The sequence below is a fragment of the Muntiacus reevesi genome, chromosome 4 (genome assembly GCF_963930625.1).
Source record: "Muntiacus reevesi chromosome 4, mMunRee1.1, whole genome shotgun sequence".
Classification (NCBI taxonomy): Eukaryota; Metazoa; Chordata; class Mammalia; order Artiodactyla; family Cervidae; genus Muntiacus; species Muntiacus reevesi.
In genome coordinates, this window is record NC_089252.1 from 123,659,822 (window position 1) to 123,684,485 (window position 24,664).

A 24,664-nucleotide genomic window follows, 5' to 3' on the forward strand; every position below is an offset into this window, starting at 1 on the left:
GCAATCCGCCGCACGGATACAGTGCCTCTGTCCGGCCCTCCATTCCACCCGTGGGACTTGAGGGTCTAGACTAACTGACGTCCACATGCTGATGGTGATGCTGCTTGCTGTGTTGGGAGGAGTAAGAACTTCTGTCTGAACCAAGAGCCTTACTTCTTTTGCCTTCATCCATGAAACAGCAATAAGCTAATTTACTGGCTAGAAAGTAGGGTAAAACCAGTCTCAACTGGAACCTGGGTTGAGGGTCCGTGAGTCCTCTTGGAAACATCACCTGGGGGGTGGTCTGTATCTCACCAAAGACATCTGGTTACAGATTTGGAAATCACCAGCTGAGACATCTTGATTAACACTACAAATGTGAATCATGTCACTCAGGAAAAATTTATGAGGTAGGAGAGGAAGGGACAAGAACAGAAGGAAAGGAAACTTGAGGAACACTGATATTTATGGGACAAGGAGAAGGACAATTTTAAAACGTAGACAAAAATCAGGCAAACATTTTCCTACTTAACCAGCCTCTGTATCTTAGTAATTCTTACCTATCTTTGCAAACTTCTGCATCTAATCTGTTGTCAGTTTCAGTTAATCAGTGTTTTCTTTTTTTTTTTTTTTTTACCATGCCACAGGGCATGTGGGATTTTAGCTTCCCAACCAGGACTGGAAACTGTGCCCCCTGCAGTAGAAGCGCAGGGCCTTAACCACTGGACTGCCAGGGAAGTCCCAATCCCAGGAACTTTGTCTGTGTCCACACCACACAGCAAAGGATATCTTAGTTCCCCAACCAGTGATCAAAGCCAAGCCCCTCACATTGGAAGTGCAGCGCCTTAACCACTGAAGAGCCAGGGAAGTCCCTACAATTAATCTTTGAATCCCACTTTGTCTCACACCCATCTATCTTTTCCATTCTTAGCTGATGTTCTACTTCAGGCTCCACATCTGTTATATACATTCTCTGCAATAATCTCCTAATTGGTCTCTATGCTGTCTTTTATATCTATGACAGTCCATCCTACACAGTGCTGCCAGATTAACTTCCCTAAAATATCACTTGGATTGACTCACTTTCCCTGGCTAGAAACCATGCACAGTTCCCCAGGATTCCTGATCTTTCTCTACCCATTGTTCTAGGGCTCTCATTACAGAATAGGAATTGGTGTCACAGGGAATAAAATATAACTGCGGAGAAAAGAAAAAAGGGGTAGAGGGAGGGAGAAAAGGAAAAGTCACAGGTTGTGAGGAGTCATCTTTGTGGGGTATCAGATGTCTTGTTCAAGGGTATGCAAGGTAGACCTGTGGGCCAAATCCAGCCTACTGTCTGTTATTATGACACAATCTTATTAGAACACAGCCACATTCATCATTCACACATTAGCCACGGCTGCTCTTATGCAGCAACTGAAGAGCTGAGTAGTTGTGACAAAGACTATCTGGTTCTTCATAGAAAAAGTCTGCCAATGCCTAGTCTAGTTACACCTGCAATATATGACGGGTTTTAGATCTTAAGGGATGAAGAAAGAGACGCTAAGGATTACCAATTGGCTGACTCTCTGTGGACAGTCTATGAAAGATTCCAGCAGAAATTCGATAACCTTTAACACTGGTGAGCCACAAGACAGTCCGCATTAAAGTGACTTTGTGCACTGATTCTTTGGAATCTTTGTTTACAGTGTCAATCTCTCTCCTGGGATTTTTCCTCACATTTTCAGGTCTACCGTATTCATTCAAATTCCTTCCTTCAAATGTCTATGTAACCTCTGTCTCCTTTAATAAGCTTTCTCTGTCCTTCACTGAACACAGTAAGTTTACCTCACATGCCAATAGTTGCATTTAATCAATGCTTCCCCAATTCAACCCGTATACAGTATACCCCTGTGTATTTTTGGTTAATCTTTTCATGGCTGGGTAATCTCCATATTAAATCAATAGCTTATTGAAGTTAAGGACTGTGTGTCATGTATTTTTTTGTTGCTTACAAGTTCTGGAAAAGGGACTTGAATAAAATTGTTCATAAATGTATTATAAATAGTCAAATCATGAAACAGATTTTCCAACTTCCCAGTCCTACAGAAATGCTATGAGCAAATATTTTAATACCTTATTGGTTGGATCATTTAAAAGTTTTAACTGGATTTATTATGTAAAATCCCCAATCTGTAATGAGAACATGAGCATGACTGGGCCATGAGTGACACCTCACCGATTCTGACGCTTGCGTTGGTGTTCCTGTGCTCCTTAACTCCTACCTAAACATTGCCTCTTGAAGCCACCTGCTCAAAGACGGTGGGGGGGGGGGGGGGGGCTTCTCAGACAGGAGGATGGCTCTGTGGTCACATGTGTGGTGGTGGTGGTGGTTTAGTTGCTAAGTTGTATCTGACTCTTGCTACCCCATGGACGGTAGCCCACCAGGCTCCTCTGTCCATGGGATTTTCCAGGCAAGAATACTGGAGTGGGTTGCCATTTCCTTCTCCAGGGGATCTTCCCGACCCAGGAATAGAACCCAGGTCTCCTGCACTGCAGGTAGATTCTTTACCGACTGAGCCATGAGGGAAGCCCCACGTGTGGTAGCCTGGTCTAATGTTCTAGTTTTCTATTTTAGGACACACATCTCCTATAGCTGGGCTTCCCCAATGGCTCAGCAGGTGTGCAGGAGACACAGGAGACATGGGTTCAATTCCTGGGTCAGGAAGTTACCCTGGAGGAGGAAATGGCAACCCACTCCAGCATCCTTGCTTGGAGAATCCCAAGGACAGAGGAGCTTGGCGGGCTACCGTCCATGGGGTCACAAAGAGTCAGACACAACTGAAGTGTCTGAGTACACATACATTCTCTTATAACTGTTCCATATATTTCTTTTTCATTTAAAAACATTTTTATTGAAAACACAATATATAAAAATGCACATATAATAAATGTATTGCTCAGTGACTATCACATTGAAAACCTGTACAAACAACTCCCAGATCAAGAAGCAGGACATTTGTTGTTGTTGTTTAGTTGCTAAGTCATGCCCAGCTCTATGACCCCACTGACTGTAGCCCTCCAGGCTCCTCCGCCCATGGGATTCTCCAGGCAAGAATACTGGAGTGGGTTGCATTTCCTTCTCCAGGGGATCTTCCTGATTCAGAGGTCGAACTCATGCAGGTGGATACTTTAACTCTGGGCCACCTTGGAGGCCTGTAACTACCTGACATTTTCAAAACAAGAAGCAGCTTATGAGTAACTACCACCGAATATTATTACATGATTTTAAAAAGTTTTGTTGGGAAAATCAATACCCTACCCTAAAAAATTAGCAGGTTCAATTATTCATTTATATCTATGCTCCAGACCAGTTAAATGTGGAATCTAAAATATGGCAAAAATGAACCTGTCTATAAAACAGAGACAGAATCATGGACATAGAGAACAAACTAGCAGTTGTCAAGGGTGGGGGTTAGGAGAGAGATGGAGTGGGAGGCTTGGGTTAGCAGATACAATCTTTTATATATAGAATGGATAAACTAGGTCCTACTTATAGCACACAGAACTACATTCAATATCCTATGATAAACCATAATGGAAAAAAATATATATATACATGTATATATATAACTGAATCACTTTGTTGTACAGTAGTAATTAACACAACACTGTAAATCGCCTGTACTTCAATTAAAAAAGAAAAGAAGAAAAGAATGTAATCCATCCCAAGAAATCCACATCATGCTCTCCTTCAGCTGCTCCCACAACTCCTCTCCACGGGGACTGCTGTGCGGACCTGTGACGCCGTGACTGGCTCTGTCAGGCGATGCACTTTATAAAGGGAACCACAGCAGGCGCGTTCTGGTGGCCGGCTTCTTTTGTTTGTGATTCACTCCCAGTGCAGTGCGCGTGCTGTAGGCTGTCCCTTCCACTGCTTTTCAATGAATAAATCAATTGTGATATATTTATACAGTGCAGTGCTACCCACTTCATTTTCATTAAAAATATTTTACATTGGAAACCTCAATGGCTTAGCTGTTGAAAGTGAAGTCCAGTGCTGCAATCAACACGGTGTTATTCTCAAATCTTAAATTTCATAATGGCCTCAGCATCTTGCATTAAGTAAAATATGGGTACTATCTCAGCTTCTGAGCCAGGAAAACCTGCTTTGCTTCATATCTGCTATTGGTTTTGTAACAAAATAACAGTCTCCTAAATTCCACTGTTAAGTACCATTATTAATCTTAGAACTCTATTCATACAGCAACATTCTTTCAGAATAAAATTAGACCAAACAAAAATATCAGCGTTTACATTCAAGTAACTTGATTTATTAACTCTGAAACTCTTCTTACCTTCACACTTTAAACACTTATGAAAACATGTTACTTTTAATGCCAAAAGTTCAGGTGCACTACATTTAGTTTTCTTTGATATGTGTTCAGTCTCTGTCCACCAACACACACACACACACACACAAGCACACACACACACATACACACACATACACACATACCTACACACACACATACACACACACACACATACACACATACATACATGCACACACACACAAACACACACACACATACACACACATACACACATACACACACATACACACATACACATACACACATACATACATGCATACACACACATACACACATATATATATACACATACATACACACACACACACACACACACACACACAGTACCACTCAGTAGGTTAAACTTCATTATGACAGTCTCCTCTTGATATTGCAGGAATTAATATTGCCTGGAAGAAACCCAAAACCTATATTATAGGAAAATTCAGAATGTCATGGTACCCTTCCATAAAAGTGCTTGCAGAAAAACATGTTTTTTAAAACTCAGGTTACGAAGGTACAATATAGTTTACATATGAAAGTGAAAGTGAAGTCGCTCAGTCACGTCTGACTCTTTGCGACCCCATGGACTGTAGCCTACCAGGTTCCTCCATCCATGGGATTTTCCAGGCAAAAATGCTGGAGTGGGTTGCCATTTCCCTCTCCAGGAGAGCTTCCAGACTCAGGCAGTGAACCTGGGCCTCCCACATTGTAGGTAGATGCTTTACCATCTGAGCCACCAGGGAAGCTCCCGTAGTTTACATATAGTAAACTATACATTGACTATAATATTATTATATTTACAATAAACCATATGTAAACTTACATAAAGTTTGCCCTCTTTAGTCTACAGTTCTGAGGTCCAACAAATGCATAGTCATGTAACCAGCACCACAATCAAGATACAGAACACCCCATCATCCCCAAACTCCCCTCGTGCCTTTTTGTACTCAGCTCCTACCCTTAACTCTACCTCCTGGTCACCATCTCCTGGAGCTTGCTCAAACTCATGTCCATTGAGTCAGTGATGCCATCCAGCCAACTCATCCTTTGTCATCCCCTTCTCCTCCTGCCTTCAATCTTTTCCATCATCAGGGTCTTTTCCAATGAGTCAGTGATGACATCCAACCAACTCATCCTTTGTCATCCCCTTCTCCTCCTGCCTTCAATCTTTTCCATCATCAGGGTCTTTTCCAATGAGTCAGCTCTTCACATCAGGTGGCCAAATATTGGAGCTTCAGCTTTAGCATCCATCCTTCCAATGAATATTCTGGACTGATTTCCTTTAGGATGGACTGGTTTGATCTCTTTGCAGTCCAAGGGACTCTCTGGAGTCCTCCAGCACCACAGTTCGAAGGCATCAATTCTTCGGCGCTCAGCCTTTTTCACTGTCCAGCTCTCACATCTGTACACGACTACTGGAAAAACCATTGTTTTGATTATACTTATCTTTGTCGGCAAAGTAATGTCACTGCTTTTCATGCTCTCTAGGTTACCATGCTTCCCTGATAGCTCAGTTGGTAAAGAATCCGTCTGCAATGCAGGAGACCCAAGTTCAATTCCTGGGTTGGGAAGATCCTCTAGAAAAGGGATAGGCTACCCACTCTGGTATTCTTGGGTTTCCCTGGTGGCTCAGCTGGTAAAGAATCCTCCTGCAGTGTGGGATACCTAGGTTCAATCTCTGGGTTGGGAAGATCCCCTGGAGTAGGGAAAGGCTACACACCCCAGAATTCTAACCTGGAGAATTCCATGCGGTCGCAGAGAGTTGGATACGATTGAGTGACTTTCACTTTATTTTCTAGGTTTATCATTACTTTTCTTCCAAGAAGCAAGCATCTCAGAAAAGTATGTAAAATATATCAATTCAGTTCAGTCACTCAGTCACGCCTAACTCTTTGTGACCCCATGGACTGCAGCATGCCAGGCTTCCCTGTCCATCACCAACTCCTGGAGCTTGCTCAAACCCATGTCCATTGCATTGGTGATGTCATCTAACCATCTCATTCTGTGTCATCCCCTTCTCCTCCTGCCTTCAATCTTTTCCAGCATCAGGGTCTTTCCAAATGAGTCAGTTCTTCACATCAGGTGGCCAAAGTATTGGAGTTTCAGCTTCAGCATCAGTCCTTCCAATGAATATTCAGGACTGATTTCCTTTAGGATTGACTGATTGGATCTTCTTGCAGTCAAGGGACTTTCAAGAGTCTTCTCCAACACCACAGTTCAAAAGCATCAATTCTTCGGTGCTCAGCTTTCTTTATAGTCCCTCTCACATCCATACATGACTACTGGAAAAACCATAGCCTTGACTAGACGGACCTTTGTTGGCAAAGTAATGTCTCTGCTTTTTAATATGCTGTCTAGGTTGGTCAAAACTTGTCTTCCAAGGAGTATCTTTCAATTTCATGGTTGCAGTCACCATTTGCAGTGATTTTGGAGCCCAAGAAAATAAAGTCTGACACTTTTCCCACTGTTTCCCCATCTATTTGCCATGAAGTAATGGGACCAGATGCCATGATCTTAGTTTTTGAATGTTGAGTTTTAAACCAGCCTTTTTACTCTCTTTCACTTTCATCAAGAGGCTCTTTAGTTTTCTTCACTTTCTGCCATAAGGGTGGTGTCATCTGCGTATCTGAGGTTACGGATATTTCTCCCAGCAATCGTGATTCCAGCTTGTGCTCCATCCAGCCTGGCATTTTGCATTATGTACACTGATGTAAGTTAAATAAACAGGGTGACAATATACAGTCTTGACATACTCCTATCCCAATTTGGAACCAGTCTTTTGTTCCATGTCCATTTCTAACTGTTGCTTCTTGATCTTCATACACTTTCTCAGGAGGCAGATAAGGTGGTCTGGTATTCCCATCTCTTTCAGAATTTTCCACAGTTTGTTGCAATCCACATAGTCAAAGGCTTTGGCATAGTCAATAAAGCAGAAGTAGATATTTTTCTGAAACTCTCTTGCTTTTTCAATGATTCAACGGATATTGGCAATTTGATCTCTTGATCCTCTGCCTTTTCTAAATCCAGCTTGAACATCTGGAAGTTCATGGTTCACATACTGTTGAAGCCTGGCTTGGAGGATTTTGAGCATTACTTCACTAGCATGTGAGACGAGAGCAATTGTGTGGTAGTCTGAACATTCTTTGGCATTGCCTTTCTTTGGGATTGGAATGAAAACTGACATTTTCCAGTCCTGTTGCCCCTGCTGAGTTTTCCAAATTTGCTGGCATACTGAGTGCAACACTTTCACAGCATCATCTTTTAGGATTTGAAAAAGCTCAACTGGAATCTCATCACCTCCACTAGCTTTGTTCATAGTGATGCTTCCTAGGCCCACTTGACTTCACATTCCAGGATGTCTGGCTCTAGGTGAGTGATCCCACCATCATGGTTATCTGGGTTAACTAAACAAGATCTTTCTTGTATAGTTCTTCTGTGTATTCTTGCCACCTCTTCTTAATATCTTCTGCTTCTGTCAGGTCCATACCATTTCTGTCCTTTACTGTGCCCATCTTTGCATGGAATGTTCCCTTGGTATCTCTAATTCTCTTGAAGAGATCTCTAGTCTTTCTGATATAAAATGTATACCCATCTCATAAAAGTATATAAAATGTTTTTCCTCCCCTCTTATTTCAGACACAGTAAGCAGAATTGAGGCTGGCTGCTTGCCACTCTGCACGTCCCCTGCACCAGCCACACCCCCTCCTCCAGAGCCTGGCCCTCTCCACGGTTCCACCTGTTAATCTTACCCCATCATCCCGTTTACCTAGAGCCCACTTCTCTTTCTTCTGTGCCCGGTCAACTCCTACTCATCCTTAAGATCTCAGTTTCAACGTTATTTCTTCAGAGAAGTCTTTCTTGTCTAGTTCCAAGCCCTCTACACTGCACTGTGCACATGTGAGGCAGTGATTTCATATTTATGTTTTATTTGATTAGCATTTATCTTCACATTCAACTGTGAGTTCATGAGGGCAGGGAGTGCATTTTGCTCAGGATCATATGCTGAGGATACAGCATAGTAGTAAACACTCAGTAAAGACTGAGTAAATGAGCATACAGTTTGAAACCAGCACTGTGCTAGGTGTTCACTTCTGATTCTTTCAAGGGCACATTAAGATCAGTATTAGTACTTCTGTTTTACTATGTGATGATCTTTAATCAAAAATTCTTTGACTTTCCTCCCTTCAAAGGACGGAGCCTAATTCCCTTCCCACCAAGCTAAGCTGACTCAGGGGCTTACTTACAATGGACAGAATGCAGCAGAAGCGACAGTATCATAAAGGGCACCGCGCTTCCGCCCTGTTCTCTCTGGGGTCACCCTCCCTGGGCACAGCCAGCTGCCGTGTCATTCAGACACACCAGCAGCCCTTTGGAGAGGTCCACACGGCGAGGAACCGGGGCCCCTGCCAGCAGCCACGTCAGTGAGCGGAGCAAGTCTTCAGATGATTACAGACCTGGCCAAAATCCTCACAGCAACCTCACGAAAGACCCTGAGCCAGAACCACGCAGCTAACCCACTTCCAGACGCCTGGCCCAAAGACACGGTGTGAGAGAATGAACGCTGCTTGGAGTTACCAAGTCTGAGGATAATATTGCTGTTACACAGTAGGTAACTGAAAGAACCGAAGACGGAAGTACAGTACAGCAAGTTTAAGTAGTTTGCTCAAGGTCATGTGACTAGTAAGTGGCAGATCCAGGATCAAACATGGGGCGGGGGGGACTCTGAAGCCCCTGGTTTCTGTACCAGGCCAGGCTGCCTCCTAAAGATGCTCAGTGTGGCAAAGACAAAATCGTCTGTCTGTGCGAGTGTAAAATCTTTGCACACTGGTTCAGGTTACAGTTTCAGGAGGTTGCTTTCTGGGTTTCCAAAGAAGCTGCTGACTTGAAGAATTTCTGAAACAGTGGTGGTAAAAAAGCAATTCTAATAAAGAAGTGTACTGCTCCATTTAAAGAATTTCTGTGAAGACATTTCATTGGGATAGAATGAAGCAAGTCTGTCATAAATCAAAAAAGAGCTAACTTCAAAGTAACTTTTTTCTTAAGCTTCTTATTATGGTATAATAGAATAGTTTTCAGGACTTCCCTGGTGGTCCAGTGGTTAAGAATCCACCTGCCAAGAGAGGGGGCATGGGTCTGACCCCCGGTCTGGGAAGATTCCTCATGACACAGGGCAACTGCACCCTTGAGCCACAGCTACTGAAGCGCACGCACCCGGAGCCTGAGCGTCACAGCCCGAGGAGCGCAGCAGCGGGAAGCCCACCAGCTGCAGCTAGAGAGTGGCCCCCTCGCAGTGGCTGGAGACAGCCCGAGCTCAGCAAGGGAGGCTCAGCCCAGACTGCAGAAATACATCAAACAAAAATAAGATAAAATAGTTTTCAGAGTGTGAAGAGATTGCTCCATTTTAAAATACATTCAGTGTATTTATATGTTCAATATTATTTATATACATCTTTAATATATTTGTATATATTCAAATAGTTATATTTAGTATTTATGAAGGAATTACTGAAAGGCAGTATTTCTCAGAGGTTTCTTAGTTACCATAGCAAAGGGCAAAATCTTGGAGTCGGCAAAGATTTCTTCAACAGGACACAAAAGGTACCAGTCTTAATAACACAACCTTGATTAGCCATTGTAAGCTATTTACATGCATGGTGTTCAGTGTAAGCTGATAAAACTTCATACCTTCATCCTAGCACTCTGGAATGATTCAATTTCCCTCCTCCTACTGTTCCTTCCATTTTCCTAGTCAAACTTAATAAAATGGTCCTTTCATCCAGTCATTCCACTAAGCTTATCATTAGTTCCCTCATCAGGAATATTACACTCTTTGCGCTTAAAAGAAGAGGAGTCTCCTGGCACCCCAAAGCAGGAATATTGCTGCGTCCCAGAGAGCTATGGAATTGTGAACTGGAGAGCTCTCTCTCTCCACTTCTTGTCTATGATTCCAACTTCATGTCTGTGGAGTAGGTTTAATGGAAGAATCTCTATTCAGTGGCAAAAAACATGCAACACTTTGGTTCTCCAAATAATTTTGCTTCTCCAGAGTCTTAGTTCACTCTGGAAATAGAAAAAAAAAACCTAATAATGTCAAGTAACAGCAACTTGGGTCTCTTTGGATAAATTAACTGATTCTGGTGATTGGTTTTAGACCTGATTACCAAAACCTCAGTCTCCTGACAAGTTCACATACCTTCTTCCCAAGGACAGCTTAGCTGTTAGTGATGTGGAGCCATGGGCCTTTCCATTTCCCTCTGTGGGCCTGCTTCATGACTGGAGGGATGAGTAGAGCCTGGGGAGAGAGTTCAGCCAGTGAGCATGTAAGTCCTGGCACATGGGAGGTCATGGTAAGGATACGAAGTAATTTCAATTGGTCTTTGCTGCTACTTCATCTAACACTAGCAACAAAACACTGGCGATGTCTGTGGCAGGGAATGGGTTTTAGGAGACTGAATAAATCACTCCCCTCCACTGGGATGCATACATGGAAGTCACGTTGAAGGAGACAGAAACACTAGATGCTCTGATGCTTATACTGGACCCGAGGGCCTAAAATGCCACATGGAGCAGGCAGGTGAATGCTCCACCTCTGAGTCAGACACATGGACCCAGGTATGGTTCCCAACAGTGCTGACTCCTATTCAGGGCCTCTGGGGGAGATGCTGACCCTGCTTCCTTTCTCTTAACCAAGAGAAAGAAAGGCAGTACTCAGACAGGCATCCACAGTTCCTCCACCCAAGTTCACCCATCTGGCAAGTCCATTTGCCTCCCTGGAGGGGCAGTGAGTGAGACAAACAGCTAAGAGAAATCTCAGCCAAGGTAAAAAACAACTCATATATTCATAAATGAAAATGAATGCATTTGTATTTGATTTTATAAGCAGCATAATGAAAAATATGCCAGGTAGGTGATTCATAGGATTAGCTGGTCTAGGCAGAATCATCTAAAGGACAACGTGAAAGAAAGTGGGAAGAGAATGGGAGATGAATGCAAAAGGAAAAGAAAGCAAATCACTACATATAGTATGTATACAGGTGGCCAACAGACCTGTGAAAATTTGCTCAATATTGTTGATTATCAGAGAAATACAAGTCAAAACTACAGTCAAAACTATCACCTCACACTGGTCAGAATGGCCATCATTAAAACCTCTACAAATAACAAATGCTGCAGAGGATATGGAGAAAAGGGACCCTTCCTACACTGTTGGTGGGAATGTAAGTTGGCGCAGCCACTATGGAAAATAGTATGGAGGTTCCTCAGAAAACAAAAAAAATAGACTTTCTATATGATTCAGCAATCCCACCCTTCAGCATATTCCTGGACAAAAATTTATAAAGATACACACACACCTATGTTCACAGAACCACCATTCACAGTAGCTGAGACATGAAAACAACCTAAATGTCCATCAGCAGATGAGTGGATAAAGACGTGGTGCACACATACAACAGAATACTCCTCAGCTATAAAAAGGAATGGATCTAACACCATACACAAAAATAAACTCTAAAGGATTAAAGATCTAAATGTAAGATCAGAAACTATAAAACTCCTAGAGGAGAACATAGGCAAAACACTCTCTGACATATATCACAGCAAGATCCTCTATGACCCACCTCCCAAAATATTGGAAATAAAAGCAAAAATAAACAAATGGGACCTAATGAAACTGAAAAGCTTTTGTACAACAAAGGAAACTAAAGCAAGGTGAAAAGAAAGCCTTCAGACTGGGAGAAAATAATAGCAAATGAAGAAACAGACAAAGGATTAATCTCAAAAATATAAAAGCAACTCCTGCAGCTCAATTCCGGAAAAATAAATGACCCAATCAAAAAGTGGGCCAAAGATCTAAACAGACATTTCTCCAAAGAAGACATACAGATGGCTAACAAACACATGAAAAGATGTTCAACCTCACTCATTATCAGAGAAATGCAAATCAAAACCTCAATGAGGTACCATTACACACCAGTCACAATGGCTGCTATCCAAAAGTCTACAAGCAATAAATGCTGGAGAGGGTGTGGAGAAAAGGGAACCCTCTTACACTGTTGGTGGGAATGCAAACTAGTACAGCCACTATGGAAAACAGTGTGGAGATTTCTTAAAAAACTGGAAGTAGAACTGCCATATGACCCAGCAATACCACTTCTGGGCATACACACCGAGGAAACCAGATCTGAAAGAGACACGTGCACCCCAATGTTCATCGCAGCACTGTTTATAATAGCCAGGACATGGAAGCAACCTAGATGCCCATCAGCAGACGAATGGATAAGGAAGCTGTGGTACATATACACCATGGAATATTACTCAGCCATTAAAAAGAATTCATTTGAATCAGTTCTAATGAGACGGATGAAACTGGAGCCCATTATACAGACTGAAGTAAGTCAGAAAGATAAATAACATTACAGCATACTAACACATATATATGGAATTTAGAAAGATGGTAATGATAACCCTATATGCAAAACAGAAAAAGAGACAGAGACGTACAGAACAGACTTTTAGACTCTGTGGGAGAAGGCGAGGGTGGGATGTTTTGAGAGAACAGCACTGAAACAAGTATACTATCAAAGGTGAAACAGATCACCAGCCCAAGTTGGATGCATGAGACAAGTGCTCGGGGCTGGTGCACTGGGAAGACCCAGAGGGATGGGATGGGGAGGGAGGAGGGAGGGGGGTTCAGGATGGGGAACACATGTAAATCCATGGCTGATTCATGTCAATGTATGGCAAAAACCACTACAATATAAAAAATAAAATAAAATAAAATTCTATGGCCATTAAAAAAAAAAAGGAATGGAATAATTCTCTTTGCAGAAACATGGATGAACCCAGAAATTATCACACTAAGTAAAGTAAGAAAGAGGAAGACAAATATCAAATGATATCACTTATATGAGAAATCTAAGCTATGACACTGGCGGCCAGTGGTTGAGACTCAGCACTTTCACTACCAAGGGCCTGAGGTTCACAGAACACAATATTCAAATTGCCCCAATTTTGTCTTCACTACACAGTTCATTTTGTTTCTTCAGATATATACATACATATATATATATATGTATATACATATGATCTCCTATTTCACTTCTCAAAAGGGTTAGAATAAAATATTGCAAATAACAGAAATAGATAAATTGATCTTCCCCCCCCCCAAAGTGAAAGTGAAAGTTGCTCAGCTGTATCCAACTCTTTGTGACCCCATGGACTATACAGTCCATGGAATTCTCCAGGCCAGAATACTGGAGTGGGTAGCCTTTCCCTTCTCCAGGGAATCTCCCCAACCCGGGGATTGAACCCAGTTCTCCTGCACTGCAGGCAGATTCTTTACCAGCTGAGCCACCAGGGAAGCCCAAGAATACAAGTGGGCAGCCTTTCCCTTCTCCAGGGGATCTTTTTGACCCAGGAATCAAACCAGGGTCTTCTGCATTGCAGGCAGATTCTTTACCAATTGAGCTATCAGGGAAGGCTTTCCCACCCTAAATAACCAAGAGAGTCTTCTCAAGGAGCACATCAGACAACACCCTTATCAAGTTATGCACAGGTTATCATTTGCTAATGTTCTTGTAGGCATTACTATCTTGGAGGATTGTATAAGAAACCCTGATTATTAAGACTAGGTATATTGCAAGTTAATGTAAATTTTAAGACATATAATACAAATTAGAAGAATCCAGTACAGGAGTTTAGTAAGTACAAAATGGCACGTAAATTGCGACAGAAACACAGGTAAAGTGTCAAGAAGTTTTACATAAATATACTTCTGAAATATGTATTAAGATTGCATATACTATGGGGTCCCCTTTTTAAAGAAAACAGACATTTCTGTTGCTGCAGTAAGGATTTCCCGATAGTGGGGGACAGAATGGAAACCACTCTGAGTAGTCCACAGAGTATACCCAATTACTAACTAGATATATTTAATCTGGGCATAAGAACCTTGATTGCTATAATCATTTGGGAGGCTTTCACCCAGACACTTGCCTATAAGGTCAGGCATTGCTGCCTGTTGATTTTACTTGGCGCTAAATACAAACATGCAAAGGAGGAGTCATAAGTGACAGAGACTAAAAAATTATGCATATTTGCTACACTGTTAAAATGCAAGTGTTTAGTCACTCAGTCGTGTCTGACTCTTTGCAACTCCATGGACTGTAGCCTGCCAGGTTCCTCTGTCCATGAAATTCTCCAGGCAAGAATACTGGAGTGGATTGCCATGCCCTTCTCTAGGAGATATTCCCAACTCAGCGATTGAACCCAGGTCTCCTGCATTGCAGGTGGATTCTTTACCGTCTTAGCTACCAGGGAAGCCCTTACTATACTGTTAACCTAAGCATAAATGTGATTCAACCACACGTCATCAATCCGTAAGGCTACAGGGAGGCCTTCGGCACAGACTTGGGAATAAAATTTCCTACTGAGAGCTGCTCTTTAAAATGAACAAATGACTATTTAGAACAGAGACATGCTAAGTCACTTGGAGGAAACGGAATGGCTTCCAGGATGGTAGAACGTTGCAGTGATTTAGTATTTTAAGAAGAAACTGGGTGCCTCGGTTTAGGTAGTGTTAGACACAAAAATGGAGTCACTGAGGCAAATCCAAATGTTGGTTGGCTCTCTGGGATCACTGCTCAGGAGAAGGGAGACTTAGTCAGTCTTTCCATTGGTCCATTTGTACTCATTCATTCACTGAACTTAGTAGAGTGCCTACTTGGCTAAGCAGTATCCTAAGTGCTGGAAATAGGGAAGTGAAAAAGTCCACGTTCTCAAGAAGTTTATTCTAGTGGGGACAGCAGTCATTGTAAAAAATAAACACACACACTAATAACATTAGATGTGTGCTTCAAAAAGAGCTTACCAAGGTAGCAAGGTCATGGAGAAGGAATGTGTTTAGATTGAAAAGTCAAGAAAGGTATCTCTAAGGAGATGACAACAAAGCAGTGATACCTGAATAAAGTGAGGAAGTGAGCCATGTGAAGGTCAGAGGGAAAGAAGTTTTTTTTTTTTTTTTAATATGGAACTCTTCATGAATTTGCACGTCATCCTTGCACAGGGGCCATGCTAATCTTCTCTGTATCGTTTCAATTTTAGTATATGTGCTGCCGAAGTGAGCACAGAGGGAAAGTTTTATGTAGACAGAACAGCAAATGGAAAACTCAGAGGCTGAGACGATGTGTGTGGTCAAGGGGCAGAGGGAATGCTGGTTTGGGTGTTCATTAGTGCTGTCTGCCAAGAGTTCTCTCCTCATCCAGGCGCAAGGAGGATGGAACCACCTGGTTCTTCTGTGAGTGGCTTAGCACCATGTGACTAATTCTGGGCAGTGAGTCATGAGTAGAAATGCCATGTGCTACTCCCAAACACAGCCAATGAAAGACCCTTTAGATCTCTTCTCTCTGGCATGATAACTGATAAAGTTAAAGACAGCAACTGCTCCATCAGCCCTGATCTAGGACTGAGGAAGAAAATCATGTGGGGTCAGAGCTCCTAGATGACCTTTAATAGCTATGTGAGGACATTAATATGAACTGTGGCAAGCCTCTTGAGATCTGGAGTTCTTTGTTACCTCAGTATGGCATAACTTGTCCTGACTGACAGTGTGACTGGTGAGGAGAAAGCTGCAGGGAGAGTAGCAGGAGGTAAGATTTAAGGATAAGCAGGAGATAGAACATGGACAGCCTTGTAGACTACGAAAAATTTGGATTTCATTCTGTGTGAAGGAAAAACCTTTGGCAGACTTTGAGCAGAGGGATGATATGACAGGATTTGCATCTTAAAAAGAATCATTTAGTCATGTAGGGGAAGCCTTTGTTCATGAGAAATACATACTGAGGTATTTAGGGATACAACTTGCTTTCAAGTAGTTCAGTAAAGTGTGGGTGTGTGCACACACTCATGCATGAACAAAGAGTTAAATGGTAATGGTGAATTGTGATGTAGGGTTTGTGGGTGTTGTGCTCTTTTATCAACTTTTTTTTGTGGAGTTAAAATTTTTGACATAAAAAGTTGGGGGTAGGGAAATCAGTGCAGGATAAAATCCAAGGTCTAGAAGCAAGACCATTAGGAAGCTACTGCAGGTGAGATGAAGTGACTGGAGGCTGGAAAGACAATCCTGAGAAATGGGCAGATTTGAAACCTACTTCATCTGTGGGGCAGTGGGACTTGCTGGTTGGCTGCAGGATGTGAAGGTAAGACGAGTCAAAACGGCTCCAGGTTTTTGTTCTGACTGAGAGGGAGACTGGTGATGCCACTAACTGATGGGACAGTTGAGGAAGCAGCAGGTTTAGACAACATGAAGCAGTCATCCTGCTTTGGACATGTTAAGGGTGAGCATCCGTGTGGACACTGGGCTGGGAGGTGGCTAAATGGGTTGGGAGGTGAGGGAAGAGTTTGGCTGGAAATACAAAGTTTGGAATCACTGGCATGTGGTGGCACCCACGTTATAGAACTAAATGGAACCTACAGAAGCAAGTGCAGGTGAAGGCCACGGCTGAGCACTGGGGAACTGGAGCATCACTGGCTGTGAGCGGGCTCACGTGGTTCATTTGATTTCTCCTGTTCTGATTCCATGCTTACTGAGCAACCACATGACTATTACTTGACTTCCCACATATAGGTCTGACTGGTCAGATGGACTTGGAATAATCTCGTTCCTGGGACAGTTCTTAATGTAAATAAATTGGTCACATTCACAAGTGTGGTTAGATTCAGTCCCTGAGACAGAGTCATTCTCGGCAGGCTGACAAAATCTGATGGTGAGTCTACATAAGGAGACATATGCAGGACTGGAAATTCTCCGAAGAAGTGAATGCCACACTGCTTGCCAGCACTTCTTTGGCTCAGAGTAACCTCCTGAGGAAGAATGCTTCCAGAATTGTTGCAAAAACCGCTACCTAGTTATGGCTAAGAGAATATTCCCCTTTTTGACTGTATCTTTTTTTTTTTTTTTTTTTTGCTGTAAAAGCACTGATCCATTAGTGTGTATCTCACATTGTTCTTCTTCCATCATAATCTTGCATTTCCTTAGATCAGGATCCTTATTTTATTAGCTATTTAATAGCTTATTTATTAGCTATCACTCCCAGCCAGTGATGCTCCAGTTCCCCAGTACTCAGCCGTGGCCTTCACCTGCACTTGCTTCTGTAGGTCCCATTTAGTTCTATAACGTGGGTGCCACCACATGCCAATGATTCCAAACTGTATTTCCAGCCAAACTCTTCCCTCACCTCCCAACCCATTTAGCCACCTCCCAGCCCGGTCTCCACACGGATGCTCACCCTTAACATGTCCAAAGCAGGATGACTGCTTCACGTTCTCTAAATAGTTATTTAGAGCATATGTGTATGCTCTAAATTTACTTTTTAAAATTTTATTTCATGTGAGTAAGTAGCATTCAAATGGCTCAAAAATCAAAATGCCATAAGGTATACACTGAGAAATCAGCTCTGCCCTATGCATGCTCGCCCCTCCAGTCACTGTCCCATTTACTTGTGGATCCATCTAGATTTGTATGTGTGCTTAGTCACTCAGTTGTGTCCGGCTCTTTGAGACCCCGTAGATTGCAGCCTGCCTGGCTCCTCTGCCCATGGAATTCTCCAGGCAAGAATATTGGAGTGGGTAGCCATTCCTTTCTTCAGGGTATTTTCCAGACCCAGATATCAAACCTGGGTCTCCTGTATTGCAGGCAGATTCTTTACTGTCTGCGCCAGGAGGGTTGCTACCAATCTCTTGCTATTTACAAAGCTCCAGCCTAGCCACCCACCCCCTCTCCCCATGCCAAACGGCAGTTTTTCTTTTCCCTGCTTTGCTGTGATGATGGGAAAAACATATACTATTCCTTTTGGAAGGGAAGGAGCAATTGCTGATAAAAGTTCAGGCTCAAATTGAACTCTTACCTGCCCGTTTTAGTCTAAAACATGGATATTATACACTTCCAGTGTAACATGGTTAAACAACTCTTTGGCTAAAGCAACTGAAGGATGTTCAACTATTTAATGCCTATTGTTTTGGGAATAAAAATGGCTTGTGCTGGCCCAATGAGAAAAAATAAGGGGTTCATAAAAGTTACTGGGGAAAATGTGTTTGTGGAAGGTAGACTCACATATAACTACAGAAACAAACAAACAAACAAAAAAACAACTACAGAAAATAAAAACCTCAGTTGAGAAGCTTTTCTCTCCCATGGTTTAGCAGATTCTGTTTTCCAAAGATAGCTGCCTCAACACATCTCATCCCACATGCTCTTCTTTTAAGGTGACATCGACATTTCTCATTGAGTGGTGGGGCCTGTATTTCCTCCCCTTGAATTTCAGCTGAACTTTATGGCTGCCTCAACCAACAGAATACAGTGAAACTTGTCCAGCTAAATTCAGGCAGCTCTCAGAGCTGTGAGAGGTAATGATACAGTGATTCAAATCAAGTAAAATTTGAATAAAATTTTTGAATGAATAAAAATATTCATCATGCAGCAATAAAAACAGGAACATGGTCTTGACTTTAATCATCTTTACATTTTCTTTGGTCTTCTTTAATTTTTATTCAGATTTTACTTTAATTTTATCTATTTTTGTTGCAGGTCAGCTCAAACCCTTTGTGAAAGTGGGTTTAAGTATAACGTAACCACATTTTTAGAAATGCTCTTTTATCTAACTCAGTAATGTGAATTCCCTAGTGTTATTCTGCAAAGAACAAGGATGACCCAGGAAAGCTTTATCACCATTTTTGAGGATGTTTTTAATGAAAAGAAAAAAGATTGCTTTGTATAGACTTGTTCTACATTTTCTGCTTCTTTCCCCTGCAAACAGATTCTTTGCCATGAAAGTTTGATAGAAATAATTAGGACCACATCTATAAGGACCAGAGCTCCTCAGCAGACATTTACTGGCCACTACTCTGCAGCAGATGTTAGATTAGGTACCAAACACAGAAGATCCACTCCCAGCTTACACAGGGGCTCCTGGGCCAGTGACTATTAATCGCTATAAATGCATACCAGATGAAAGGCATGGGCACTCACGGAAAAGCCTCTGAATGCCTTCACTGATGGAGAAGTATTTAAAACAACAGCAGCAAAATAAAGCAAAGTTATCAAGAGACCTGACAGGCAATTTTAAAAAGTGAATGAAAAAAATGATACAATAATTTTATAGTATATCTATATATCTATGGATTTAGTGTAAGAAAGAGAAAGAATATATTCTCTCCATAATCACAGAAGTGAAATAGTGTTACCACATATGACATAAGAGGTCCAGAGTGGCTTGGCTCAGATGGTAGGCTAAGATGGTGAAGAATCTTCCTGCAATGCAGACCTGGTTCGATCCCTGGGTCAGGAAGATCCCCTGGAGAAGGGAATAGCTACTCATTCCAGTATTCTAGCCTGGAGAATTCCATGGACAGAGGAGCCTGGCAGGCTACAGTCCATGGGGTCTCAAAGAGCCAGACACAACTGAGCAACTAACACTTTAACTTTCACATAACATCAACCTTACAAAAATACAATTTTATTTAATATGAAAGATTTGCAATGATGGAACATTAGTTTTTTGTGTGTCATCCTTGTGCAAGGGTCACGCTAATCTTCTTACTGCTCAAACTTTAGTATGTGTGCTGCCCAACTGAGCATGGGACATTACAGTCTTTTAATACACTGTCAGTCATTGCTTTTTCAAGTTTAACTGTAATGAAATTTTAAAAACTGGTTTCCCCAAATTTAATTTCAGTCCAAGTGGTGTCACTATCCACTCACTAGACTTAACCTTTAAGGAAAAGTGCCTGAAGGTAGGAACCATATCTATTTGTTTACCATGGTATATTCAGCATCTGGCACATAGTAAGCACTCAATAAGAATTTGTTGAATTAGTAAACAGGAAACACATAATTAGAACAGATTAAAGAAAACAGTTTTATTCAACAAGCCCTTCTGCAAACTCGGTATGAACATAGTACTGCCTAGGGTGTTACAGAGAACTACCAAAAGTAGAAGATACTGCCCTTATTCACAGCTAGAATCACAGTATTATTTGCATTTATAAACCTTTAAAACATAAACATTAAAAAATTCATATTAGACATAAATATAGCAGTCTCTCGGTATCTAAGGGGGATTGGTTCCAGAACACACCCCCAGCCCCGCCCCCCAGCAGACACTAAAATCTGTGGATGTTCAAGTCTCTTATAAAAAAATGGCACAGCATTTGCATATAAGCTATGCACACAGTCTTTGTACTTTAAATCATCTCTAGATTACTTATAATACCTAATACAATGTAAATAGTTGCCAGCGTACCTGGCAAATTAAAGTTATGCTTTTGGGAACTTTCTGCAAATTTTTTTCCTGAATATTTTCAATCCACAGTTGGTTGAATCCATTGATGTACAACCCACAGATCAGACAGCCAACTGTAACCCTCAAATTATTTGTTATTACTGAAGTATAGCTATGCATCAAATACAAGAAAACCCAACAGATACATGAACTATCTTGCAAGCTCTTAGAGAACAGGAGAAAATGATAGTACGATTTTCATATCCCTTTTGGAATTATTTCAACTAAAGAAATGAAAATAAATACAATCCACGAAATCCTATTTATGGTAACATATTCAATGGTGCATGAATGGTGAAAAAAATCTATCCAGGCTCTAAATAAGGGGACAATTACAGTAAAAAATAATTTTACTTATATACTGTTTGAGAAAAAAGAATGAGACTTTTGCTACAGAAATTATGAGTAGGGAAAATAAATTATTTTCAATAAAGCAAATAATGTTTTATGAACAACTAAAGTAGGATGGCATTTGAAGACTTCATCCAAATCTGAGATTATTCTATTAACTAACTACAGAAAGGCAAGGCAGAAGGGAAGAGTGAAAAACGGTGCAGAAAAGTAAAAGGGAGCTAAAAGGAAACACCTTCCCCCCAAACCACAGACTAACTCCAGAGCTGAGACAAGGGACACCAAGGGGGAAAATAAGATCCACTTACTCAGATCTTGGCTTCGCTCATCCAGGCTTCCTCCTCAGAACTGTTCCATAATGAATGCAATCTACAATATTCATATCTGAACGTCTGGTGGCCTCACGTACCTCTAAAGACTTTAAAGTTCTATTTTCCTAACTAGGTTGAATTAACTTGAAAATCAGTGGTCACATGCCTGCCTTGTTTTATGGCTTGAGTTGGATTAAAACTGATTAATAAAAAGCTTCCAATTTTATAGTTCCTCTTCTGAATCTTGATCACAAATTTCCCGAGGTTGTCTCTCAATACTGATTACTAAGTCAACAGTCAAAATGTTTGTCAAGCACTGAAGAACTGAAGTTAGTAACTGGTATTTACCAGCAACTGATTCCAAACCTGTCTGGTTGCTTATCATGGGTTGATTGGTTTGTAGTGTCTGGAGAGCTCTTACATATACTTGTGGAAAGCTGTAATTTCCTTTCTTAGACTTATACAAGATTTTGGGAACGCCTAAAAGTGCATTAGCTATTATCCTACTAACCATGGTTTGTTCTGATTGCTGGCATTTTTTTGCATAGTTGAGAAGATAGTAATGCAATAAGATCTCAAAATTACCACCCACAGGCAAAACACAACCAGCTGGTATAGATGAGAAATAGTAACGTTGGGAAGTGCACATCTTTAGTGACTTATATCTCAGTGGTAACATGCTGTCCTTTCTAGCAAGTTTTGTAACCTGTAAATTTCCGTAAGAAATTTCTCTTCTAGTATTTTCTGTTGTTGAGTTACCAGAATTACTTTCAATATATGGTTCATGGTCATCCATTATCGTCCCTTTGTTTGGGGATGAACATCTCAATGTTTCTTCTGTCTGGTATGAATCCGTTACTGCCACTTTTGGTCCTGAACACAATACATTTTTCTCTAATTTGACACCTGGAACTATCAAATTTGAACATACTTTTAAATTCGTTTGAGTTTTTGCCAGTTCACCTTTGCTCTTTACAACAGTGTCCTGATACGACCTTTGTATTGAGCTGTTAACAATTTTTGGTAACTCATTATTTTCTCTACTATTCTCATATATACAAGGACCTGATGTGCAATTTTGGTCACTGGTTTGTGTCACATAATTTAGATCAAGGTCTTTAAATACCTGTCGAAGCATTTTAAACGCTCCATGTAAAGCATCCTCATGTTGTTCAATGAGACCCTGCACCGGTCCACAAAGAACTACACAGTGTGGTGTAAACGAACAGGCGCTCATCAAGCCAAGATGAACATACCTTTTGGATCTAAGGATGAGGGGTTTACAGAATTCCACCAAAGCAGTATGCGACAGTTCATACTGAGAAGAGGCCTCTGGTAGTGCAAAGGGAGCAAGACCAATAACTCTCTGGATAAGAGAAAGTTCTTCAGATGATAAACACTCCACCACAGATATGCCATTCAGTCCTGCACAATAAATTACTAAGTCTGGTTGTTTCACAGTAGATAGGAGTAATTTTACATTCTGACTCTGTAAATGTTTCACTATTGCTTTTGTTCTTTCTGTAATCCAAAGCTGAGATGTCTGAAACTGCACTTCTGAATTTAGAATAAACTCTGATCCAGAAACTGAAAAAAGAGGCTGAATGGTTTCTGTTACTATCGCTATTCTTATGTCACCATCTGCTGGACAGTACACAGAAAAGTCTCTCTGAAGCACAAGCCCAGCTATGATCCTGGAATCAGAAACAGGGAGGCCGGTGACACCAACTTTCAACTCAACAAAACAGTCATCCACTATCTCAAGTACTTCTTCAAACCTACTTTCACAAGCTGTACACTTGAAAACATAGTCACACATCAACTGAGATATCAAGTTGTGATGATTTCTTCCCACTCTTCCACAAAAGTATGCTCCTAAGAGCATCTCTAAAGAGCTCCTACACAATGTTCTTTCTTTACTGCATGAAGAAAAGATGGACAAGAAGTGTCTACTTAAGTAATGGTCCATAATGTAGTCTAATATTTGTGTCTGAAATGTTAGAAGAGCTTGGGAAATAAATTTCCACTGACAGCAATTTTTCCAATGCCTTCCACAGGTTTGAATATTTTCAAAAATGAAATAATCCTTTTCCTTGTCTGTGATCTCACGAAGTCCTCTGAGTAAATGGCAAAGAAAGATAATAAATGTTTTAGCACCATCTCCTGTTTTTCTCAGATGACTGGAAACACAGGCCACCATCACCCTGCACAAGAAAGAAAGAAAGCAGCTTAGAATTTCAGAGGGCCGCCTTTCCACATCTGAATCAAGTTGAAAGCATGTTTTCACATCCATAAACGAGAATACTATCTCCTTGATGTCCTTAGTCCGTTTTTTCCCCTTTAAAATTTACTTAAAAATAGGCTGAATGGTTTCTGTTAATTAAAAAGGAAAAACAATAGAACCACCTTTGTTCTATTTCAAGTTTCTAGGGTTGGGTCGAGCTGGAAGGAAAAGAGAAATGTTTTCAGTTTTGGAATGTTCCCTAGGACGGCGCTCTAACTCTGAGCGTACACTGGTCTCCTCCAAGGTCAGTTTTCTCCAGGGACAGCACCCGAGAAGCCCCGACCTCTTTTTCCATCTTCGCGGGCTATTGGACCTCTAGCTCCTACTGGCAGAATGGCAGGGCTTTTTCTGCTGAGCGAGAGGGAAAAGGTCAATTTTCCCAAAGAGCAAAACCTTACGGACAAGAAGTCCAGAGAGATGACGTTAGGTGTCCATCTGGAGTGTGGGACGTGAGTACCTAATTAAGGGATGCTCTAACCGGCTGGAGCGTGCATCGCGGGTACCTGGCTACGGGATGCTCTAAATGTAGCGCCTTCAACAGGCGGCCTCCATCCCGGCTGAGCAGCACCTCGCCAGTGGGCTTGGTACACAGAACTTGCCGCCCTTCGGGCCCCAAGCAACCGCTCACGATGGTTTCCAGCACTTCCGCCACATGCAACGCCACCGCCACAGACCCCGCGGCGGCCATAGCCCTTCAGATTCCAGCAGCCTACGGACGCCGCTTGCAGAAAACCAGGATTCCCGGGAAGGAACACAGAAGGGTACCGCCGGAAGCGGAAGGGGCGGGTAGAAGACCGGAAGCCGGGGCAACTAGGCTTCTTGGTTGGGCGAGGGTCGGCCGTCCTGCCCGTCCACCGGAAATGGCCGCACCGTCAGGCCAGTAGAACTAGCGGTCCAAAAGCCCGCGAAGGTAGAAAACACGTCGGGGCTTCTCTGGAGCTGCCTCTGGAGAAGAAGCTGAAAGCCCTTCCCCAGCTCACTGGGTGAATTCATTCCTTTCTTGGAGGCTTCAGCTGCCACCAAATCCCTCCGTCCCCGAGGAGC

The 24,664-nt window shown here is 41.9% G+C and overlaps 1 protein-coding gene and 2 non-coding genes across 4 annotated transcripts; all 3 read right to left on the reverse strand.

Moving 5' to 3' along the window:
* Positions 1 to 15,357: 15,357 nt before the first annotated feature.
* LOC136168011 (U6 spliceosomal RNA) lies at positions 15,358 to 15,464 on the reverse strand. Its single transcript, XR_010663178.1, has one exon. It is a non-coding gene; the product is annotated as a U6 spliceosomal RNA (small nuclear RNA).
* A 4,397-nt stretch (positions 15,465 to 19,861) lies between these two features.
* Positions 19,862 to 19,971, reverse strand: LOC136168076 (U6 spliceosomal RNA). Its single transcript, XR_010663230.1, has one exon. It is a non-coding gene; the product is annotated as a U6 spliceosomal RNA (small nuclear RNA).
* Positions 19,972 to 20,160: 189 nt separating this feature from the next.
* BBS10 (Bardet-Biedl syndrome 10) lies at positions 20,161 to 24,356 on the reverse strand. 2 transcript variants are annotated; one of them, XM_065934123.1, is made up of 2 exons: positions 24,124 to 24,356; positions 20,161 to 23,540 (listed from the first exon to the last, which is right to left on the reverse strand). In XM_065934123.1, exons 1-2 carry the CDS (start codon positions 24,306 to 24,308, stop codon positions 21,560 to 21,562), a joined length of 2,166 nt encoding a protein of 721 aa, XP_065790195.1. In that variant the 5' UTR covers positions 24,309 to 24,356; the 3' UTR covers positions 20,161 to 21,559. The 2 variants fall into 2 exon arrangements, with proteins under 2 accessions (XP_065790195.1, XP_065790196.1); XM_065934124.1 differs by having other exon boundaries at positions 24,078 to 24,176.
* Positions 24,357 to 24,664: the final 308 nt, after the last annotated feature.

Bases quoted from the DNA above. Each gene is read 5' to 3' on its own strand.
- BBS10 (XM_065934123.1), bottom strand. From the start codon at position 24,308: ATGGCCGCCGCGGGGTCTGTGGCGGTGGCGTTGCATGTGGCGGAAGTG. The intron at 23,541-24,123 runs GTACCCGCGATG...TTTCTTGTGCAG, and splicing joins TTAGAGCATCCCGTAGCCAG to GGTGATGGTGGCCTGTGTTT.